General features: G+C 38.1%; 1 protein-coding gene across 2 annotated transcripts; it reads left to right on the forward strand.

The window, feature by feature from the left end:
- Positions 1-229: 229 nt before the first annotated feature.
- On the forward strand, positions 230-8,458 carry tnfrsf1a (tumor necrosis factor receptor superfamily, member 1a). Of its 2 annotated transcripts, none has more exons than XM_008431441.2 (10): positions 230-471; positions 2,475-2,570; positions 2,661-2,751; positions 2,844-2,966; positions 3,062-3,217; positions 3,313-3,391; positions 3,974-4,023; positions 5,534-5,706; positions 5,791-5,902; positions 6,008-8,458. In XM_008431441.2, exons 2-10 carry the CDS (start codon positions 2,517-2,519, stop codon positions 6,304-6,306), a joined length of 1,137 nt encoding a protein of 378 aa, XP_008429663.1. In that variant the 5' UTR covers positions 230-471; positions 2,475-2,516; the 3' UTR covers positions 6,307-8,458. The 2 variants fall into 2 exon arrangements, with proteins under 2 accessions (XP_008429663.1, XP_008429662.1); XM_008431440.2 differs by having other exon boundaries at positions 231-469; positions 2,481-2,570.
- Positions 8,459-8,707: the final 249 nt, after the last annotated feature.

The raw sequence follows: 8,707 nt of genomic DNA on the forward strand, positions 1-8,707 counted from the left end.
TTATTTTTGGCCACATACAAATGTATGTTTATTTTGCCCTGGGATTTTAGAGTGACATTTGTCAAAATACAAAAGGGTACAAAATTTAGAGAGAATACCCTGGAAGATTTTGTGATTTTTTTTTTCATTTATATTCCTATTCCAGTCATGTGATTGATTACCTGACCTCAGCTCAGCGCATGTTTCGCAACCTCTATGTAGCCACTCTTCAGCGTTGTTTTTTTTTTTTTTTTTTTTTGGCCTTCTTGCCACACTGTCTCACTATTCCTTGAAATACATTCGTCGCGCAGCCATTTCCCGGTTAAACACGCCTCCATCCTCAGCAGCGAGCCAAGCAGCAGCTCTGATAGTGCTGAGCGCTCCGGGTTAAAGAGCAGAAAACGGCATTTTTAATGAAAAACAAACCCTGATTTCCGATGTGTGGAGGAAAAGCACCGAGGGATCCATCGCTCTGACGAAAATTCCTCAGGTAAGTCACTGTAAAATATTTCTGCACGTTTGTGGGAACAGCGATTCATATCATGAAGGTGCAGTGGGCGTAATGCGGTGCCTGAACCGAAACTATGGGGAAAACAGTTATAATTCTGGCATATTTAGATATTCCCAGCGGAGTTCGCTGGGTTTGTGCGAGTAGTTTTAATGTGGGAGTCTAAAAGGTTTTGGAGATGTTGGGTTTTTATTATGATAAAGTTTGTACCACAGTCTGAAGTTTGCGCAGCGCGACAGGGAAGTGGCGGCTGCCAAACTGTGGCGCAGAAGTGACATCTGCTGTGAGACGTTTTATCTCTATGGCCCTAAAACAAACATTTTAGATAGAAATCTACGGAGGATTTACAGCATAAACATTTACGTGGTTAAAAATAATAATTGAGTTAACTTTAAATTGAATTTGTTTTATAACTTCCGAGTTTTGTTGGGCCAGATTCTCAGTTAAAAGGAAAAAAAAAACACCTCATACTTATCAGATCCAGTGTTTTGTCATCAGCTTTGATTTGGTTTGCGTGTTTCCTCTGTTTCTAGAGAAAATAATAATTACTACTTCAAGTAGACTGAACTGATTCTGTGACTAATCTCACATAAAAAATTACACGTGACGTATAATAATGAGTAAATAAGGCGTTTAATCCACAACTATTACCCTGAAATTACTCTTTTTGCACTTCTTACAGTTCTTAATATCTATATCCACTTGAGATCAAATGGTGCAACAAATAACCAGATTGTCGCAGTTGATTAAAACAAAATCTACAGTGGATTATAATGTGTGCTCTGATAGGCACAGCTCCTCATTTTAACATTTACTTTCCTCACATTCTGGATTTTGTCTTATTAGATGCTTCAGGTGTTGACAAGATTGTTAGGGAATCATTATTTTTGAACAGAGGAGAGGATGCGTTAAAATATTTATTATCTTTCCTGTTGTCGTTAATACTACAGCATCATCATATGAATCCAGACTAGCTAATGCTAGTGGATGGGAACACCTGGACCAAACTATTGTGGGCTTCTACAATCTGGAAAAAGTCAAAAAGTCACACAGATTTATGAAGATGCTTTTTAATTAAGCTTTTCCCCTTTTGCATTGGATAATTATTTACAAAGAACCCAAAGATTATTTAAGAAAAATGGACGCTGGAGTGCAACAGCAATAATCTGCTGCACACACTGATTATTTTTATTTAAAGCATCTTTGATATAGAAACAATGTGGTGTTAAAAACAAAAATATTACAACAGTTTAAGTTAATGTGGGTTTTTTTTACATTGTCTCTATCAGGTAGAAACTCTGGAAATGTTTTAAATGTTCTGCTCCCAGTTCACATGACCATCAGAGACTCTTAGTTTCTGCTACTGAGAACCAACTGTGCTGGGTTTATGCTAAGTGAAGATGCCAAAAGAGTTATATTTATTTTTAAAAATAAAAAATAAATCTTGAAAAGTTTTAGACTACCCCTTAACTACCAGGATAACTTTTAGCCAGAGTCTCCTGAAAAGTTGTTGTAATTTTAACATTCAAAAATAGGTCTTAGAAATGTAACCAAATAAAATACCATAAAGTCAGCGTTTTATGATTTTCTGTTTTAAATTTCCCAGTTTACAGTAACATGTTTGCACTGGTAAAAGCTTTTGTAACAATTAATTGGCCTGAGGCTCGGCAGACTGTGACAGTGAGTGAGTGGGCGAATGTTCGTAGGAAGAAGGCGATTCTGGAGGGCTGATGGTTGCCAGACGTTTACTCACTCAGCATTCAAGCGCAGACGAAAAGGCAACATGAATTAGAAGCAGATCGTGAGTTCAATCTGAGGCGCAGGAAGAGACTTTTGATGTGGTTTATGCAAAAAGCAGATGTTTTTGTACTGATTCCTGGTAATGTACGATATTCCAGTGACATTTCCCAGAGCAAATGTTTTTCTTTAATTCTTTTACAGCATAAAACACAGCTTGTATTGAAGGTGTCGTTCACAGACTGTTTTCTTTCAGGTGGTCTCAAATGGACTGAATTAAATCCACAGAAATATGGAGGGAATAGGAAACCAAGGAAGACGTACATTCACCTTCCTGCTCCTGATGGTGAGAACGGCTCCAAGTTCATAAAAAAGTTACACTTTTGTGGAAATTACTGTTTGCAAATTCATGCTTGTTATACGTTCTTTGTTTTAGCTAATGAGCAGTGGTGTGTTGACGATAGAGAAGCCATGTGAACCCTGGCACTATGAAACAGATGGAATATGTTGCAACAAATGCCATCCTGGTACAGTAACCCTACGATGATTCAGGCAAATAAAGACAAAAATCTCAGGATTTTTTTTAACTGGATTTGTTTTGTTTTGTTTTTTCTCTCAGGTTTTAAACTAGTAGAAAAATGTACCAGCAATACAATTAGTGTCTGCACGCCTTGTAGTGATGGTGAATTCTCAGACCAGATAAACTTCAGTCCTACCTGCAGAAGATGCAGAAGGTGCAAAGGTAAAGCAACATTAGCTTTTTCTAATGCAATGCGTGGGAATTGTGTTTAGCATTAATTCAATTGACTCATTTTAATCTTGTTTGCTTTTCTACAGAATCAAACAATGAATATCAGGTATCACCATGTCGAAACGATAGCAACACTAAATGTCAATGCAAAAAAGGCTACTATAAACACAACATTGATTCAGAAACATACGACTGTTTGAAATGTAAAAAATGTGGACCGAACGAGATCGAAGTACAGCCATGTGAGTCTTAACATCGTATTGAATTATAAATTAATCTTTCACTCAGTTGAGGACATTATTTGAACCCTGTTTAAATAAATACTTGTGTTGCACAGGTACACATGAAACCGACACTGTGTGTGATTGCAAGGAGAACTTTTCCAGAGAGACGGGCAAGTGTGAGCCCTGCAGCCGGTAAGTCAGCCATGCTTTCACGTTAGCGCTCTTCTCTCTGCTTCTGATGGGAGTTTTTTTGTTGACACGTTCATTTGGGGAAGTTGTTTTGTAGAATTGAAACTTGCGTCTCACGTCCGACTTTGTTCAACATTTCCATTTGTTGGCAATACAGGAGAAGTTATGACACACTGAAAGTTGCTCACTGGCATTTTTCAAGCCCTTAAAAAAAGAACCTCTGTATTTAAATGGAAAATAAAAAAATAAAAAAAAGATATTTGAAAAAATAAACTGATTATAAAAATATGAACTAGTTTCTTTGGAGCTTTTGTGTTAATTATCGGATAAAATGTCAAAGCAGAACTCGAGTCACATTCAGGGAATTTAGCTTTATGAGATCTACAGATGTTTTCTGTCCATTTCCTACCAAACTGGTAGAGCTTTATTTGACGTTCACTTAAGCCTGATGGTGTCTTTCAAATAGTAGATGCAGAGTTACAGAGCGGACGCTGTAAAAGCAAGTCAGCCTTTATGTTAATCACTTCCTATGAAGACGTGCTACTTCCCCTCCGTGTTCTCAAACATCCTCTTTGTTCTTCACAGTTGTTCTCTGAAGTGCACACAACACTGTACAACTCCTGCTCAGACAAAAGGTAAGCGCCGACACGGCCACCGACATCAACCACACAGTCCCTCTAAGAGCAGAAGTGTTTCCAAACTTCACACTGACTCACGTTTTCTTCTCCTTTTGAAACTCTGGGACGCCTACTTTTAAAGTTTGAAAAATTTCCAGAAAACTACTCTTGAAAAAGTAATATCCCAGTTTTGACTCCTTTGTAAGGAAAACTGCATTCTCAGAAGAGGCGGTAGTTGTGACAGTAGTGTTTGGTGGTGGGGCAGTTCTCCTTTTCTGTAGTTTCTGTCAACATCAGCAAACCTGTGACAAAGACCGTCACTACTGGTAACCTTGTACAACACAAGGCATTCTCGTCCCTTGACCTTTTCATGTTTTGTCTCATGATAGCCACAAACCTCACTGCGTTTCTTTGGGATTTTACTGTGAGAACACAAAACACAAAACGGCACTGAATGTTTTCCTGTTTTCAAATTGAACTCGAAAGACAGGTGTACGTTTATGTGCATTCGGCCCCTTTTTCTCTGATACCCCTAAATAAAGCTAACTGCAACCAATTGTGTGCAGTTTAAGCTCTGCATAACAACAGCTGGTCTTTGAAGGAGGTTTGTTAGGGAGCATTACAGAGCAAACATAAAATCACAAAACCCAAACACAGCAGAGATGTTGGGGATAAAGTTGTGGAGAGGTTTTAAGCAGAATTAGGTTATCAAACAATATCTGATGAATTACTTTTCAACTGATCATCTGAAAATGGGGACAGAATAACAACTCTGCAAGACGCAGACGTCCACCTGAACTGACAGATCAGGCAATAAGACTAAAAATAAGTAGCTGATGGTAGCTCTGGAGGAGAACAGAGAATCTGTTGACAGGACGTCTATTCATCATGAGCTCAGCAAATCAAGAAGAGAGACAAGATGAAAGCCTCTGTTGAGAGAGACTAATGGCTATGGCACGGTGGTGGCAGTATCATGCTGTGAAGATGGTTTTCTCTGATAGGAACCAGGAAGTTGGTCAGAGTTGGTAGAAACGTGCATAAGCTAAATATGCTGCTATCTTGAAAGAAAACCTGGAAAAGTGGAGCTTCACCTAAAAGCAGGAAAACAATCAGTGCGTATGACCTAGTCAAAGTATGAGAATAAGTGGCACGACTTGATTACACAGGCTGTCCATTCAATCTCTCTAGGGTTGAGATGTTTAGCTAAGAAGAATGAACAAATATTTCAGTCTCTGGATGTGCCAAGCTGCTCAAATTAAAACAAAACAAATAAATATACATTACATCTTTAATGTCAAGTGAATGATTTTCCTTTCTCTTCACAACTGCATTGGTCTATCACTTAAATATGAACAGTTCTGCTGTGAGTGTTAGTACATTCACAAGAGTAGTAATAATGTTAAAAACCCATAAAAGGTCTAATTGTATTCAGCAAGAATGCAATTTAAAGAAGCAATTCAGCAGTACAGATACGACAAAGTAAAATATTTCATGTTTTTTAACGAATAATCTTTGTCTCTTTCTCAAGGTCCTGCCCATCCTCACCCACAGTTTATCAATATGATCATCGGATTTTCAGTTCTGGTTGTTTTGCTGGTTTTGGGGATTTTAATCACCTTCATCGTCACAAAACGCTCGTTCAATAAGAAGATGCTGAGTCTGTCCTCCAGATCATCTGCCCAGCAAACGGAGCAGAGCAAGGTATCCTGACTGTCCTGTGTGTGGCTGCTTTGTTCAGTTTCGTGTGCATATATGGTTAGTAATACTTGTTTTCTTGTCTACTAGGATTTCCTGGTGAGTATTAATGAGACTTCAGTGGAAACCAGTCTGAAGGAGGCTGCCGAAACCTCTTTTGTTGAGCAGGAGTTATCCAAGCTGCCTGACTGTGTCCCAATGAGTAAGTCTATTACGGCATCCACTGACTTCAACTCATAAAAAAACAGGAAAAAAAAAAATCAACTGTGCTGACTCTTTGTGTTCCCCCCCACCCCCTGTTCTGCAGTCCCCGACTTCATCTACTCAGTGCTGGATCTGGTTCCCTTGCAGCAGATGAAGCAGCTTGTTCGCTCTCTCGGCGTCACGGACACAGAGATCGAGCAAGCAGAGATGGACAACAGGTACTGCCGGGAGGCTCACTACCAGATGCTGCGGGTCTGGGCCCAGAGGGCGCCGCGGACAGTCGGAGGAGGAAAGGCTGAAACTGTACACCGGCAGGTTTTGGAGGAGCTCTTAAGCAAACTGAGACAGCTTCACCTGAGCCGAGCAGCCGAGGAACTAGAGACAAAGTATGCCATTCAGTGATGCAATCCCCGCCAGCCTGGACTGAAAAAAAAAAAAAGCTTACAGAACCAAGTATTGTTCACCTAGAGACCCTGCAGAGGGTGGATTAAAGTGGACACGGTGCTAAAACCAAAGGAGCAGTTTTATTTCACCAGCAGGACGGAGAGCTTTCCCTCAGATCCTCCACTGTGCCAGCAAAGAATCAAACGGGGCTCAAGAAAATGGACCAAACAAAAGCAGCTTTATCAAGAACTGTTTATAATATGAATTCTTTTACATTTACTGAGATGTAGATGAGAAGTGCAGCACAGATTCCCTTTATCATTTGTGAAGATTTGATGTACTTACTGTATCAAAAAGTTGGGAAACGTCTGAAAAAAAACTAACATGATCCTCCATTTATATCTGAGGTTAAAATTCAGATTTTATGCCTTGATAATCCAGAATCTGGCTGCAAGTTCAAGATCATTTGTTTTTGAGCATTTTATGCATTCAACTTGAAGAAAAGTTGGACCAACAGAGGTTAAAGTAAATAAAAAAGTAAAACATCTAACTTTAAATGAAGCAGAAAAAAAACAGATTTGTGGTTTTCTTGGCTTGTGATGAGATTTTATGGGGCTTGAAAACTGTGGTTATCTTCTCATCTACTGACTTACTTTTGCCAGTTAGAACAAAATCAAGAAATATTAATTTCATTTCACATTTTAAGCTCAAGTGTTTGTTTTTTTAATGGAAACAAAACAATTCCCTTAAGTCTTGTTTTGAACTGAAAAAATTAACACCACAATTTCTGAGTTACCTTAGAAATCTAAAGGTTTACCAGGTTTTATTGCATCAATGGAGGAGAGAGTTGACAGAGAAGACTGATAATCAACACTTTGGTGGTAGAGTGATGTTATGTTTGATCACTCATTTAAAGTGACCAGTTTTTGCTGATGCGAGGATTTAAATGTGTCCAATTCTGAGTTTATGTTAGTTTTGCACTTTTCTAGCTACTTTTTGAAAGAATATTGTTCCTGTACATGTGCAGTTGGTCGATTCAGCCGACTAACCTGAACTAGAAACAGAAAACACACAAAATATTTTTTAACAAAGTCTCTTTGAGTTAGCGAACAAAACTTGTACATTTAGATTTTATTTAGAGATGCACCAATCAGGCTTTTTCTGGTTCACGGTCTGATTCAGATCCTTTTATTCTAAAAATTAAGACTCATACAACACAAAAAAATCTACAGAAGATGCTTCGATAAACTGTTTAGTTTTCAAACCAAAATAAAATAATCGCATTTCTCGATTATCTTCATTTATGCTTCAAAGTTAATGATGCATTTAAAGACTGAAAAGTGTTGGAGTTTTTCGTCGTGATATATTTGATGAATAGGAAATGTTTGATTAGAACTGATCAGAGGAATATTATGAATTTTGATCCTAAGCTACTGATTGGTGCGTCTATTACTTTATTACCAAAGATTTTGATTGGTGCTTCTTCAGAAGCTAAACGGCTTTTATTTTTAACTAACTTTACAAAAAAGGGACTCAACTAAGTCTGCACTTGTTTTATTGTGATTATATTGTTGGTCTTTTTATTCAAGAGTTTCACAATAGAGAAGTTTTATATCTCTGAAATATATAAAGCATTTTTTTTTTTACAAAGCTTTATTATTTTTCTTATTAAGAGTTTAATAGATTGTAATTGCTGTGTCATTTCACTGAGGTCTGCTAAGCTACATTTTTTTTATAACTATTACACATTTTCACTGTTGTGAACAAACTTAAACATGCAGATAAAATGTGGTCTGGTTAGATTAAAGTTTGTCATATTTTCATAGCAGTTCCCTGTTGCGCTGGAGTAGAAAACACACACACAAAAAAAAGTCAGATCTGCTTTGTTGGAAACAATGAAGCCGGGGAAGTGCTTTGTTCCTCCTGAGCAACTCTGCTGTGTATCGTAGGCTTTTCACCGCCTCAGTAGCATTCTTCTAAGCCCCAATCATGCAAGCATTATCCGTGACACGCCTTGTCTCAAGTCTGTTTCAGTTTTTATATTCATGCCATGCTTGTAGACGAGCTTGGGACGGAAGAAGCGTAACTCTAAAAGCACTTTTTTTTTTTTGTTGCTTGACACTGTATACTGTGTTTGGGTTTTGAATAAAGGTGATGTGAATTTTTTGCATGTCTGACTTGTGTTTGAGACTCATCTGAGGGTGCGTGCGGCGTCAGGGGTGGAGAAAAAGGGGAAGAAAATATTTGAGGATGTGTATCTAACTGCAGGCTCTCTGCCAATTTGCATTCCAGCAAGATAACTTTAACACTTGGTCACATATTTAGCCATAATAGATATAACTGAGAGATTTTTGTCCTTCGTGACAGACTGTGATTTTTATTTATTTTTTTCCTTTTCCTGTTTCTACATTCTTCCAGT

Source organism: Poecilia reticulata, linkage group LG16, assembly GCF_000633615.1.
Source record: "Poecilia reticulata strain Guanapo linkage group LG16, Guppy_female_1.0+MT, whole genome shotgun sequence".
NCBI lineage: Eukaryota > Metazoa > Chordata > Actinopteri > Cyprinodontiformes > Poeciliidae > Poecilia > Poecilia reticulata.

Excerpts from the sequence above, each read along its gene's own strand:
- tnfrsf1a (XM_008431441.2), top strand. The coding sequence starts at position 2,517 with ATGGAGGGAATAGGAAACCAAGGAAGACGTACATTCACCTTCCTGCTC. Across the intron at positions 2,752-2,843 it reads TTGCAACAAATGCCATCCTG|GTTTTAAACTAGTAGAAAAA; the intron begins GTACAGTAACCC and ends TTTTTCTCTCAG. Across the intron at positions 3,218-3,312 it reads CGAGATCGAAGTACAGCCAT|GTACACATGAAACCGACACT; the intron begins GTGAGTCTTAAC and ends TGTGTTGCACAG.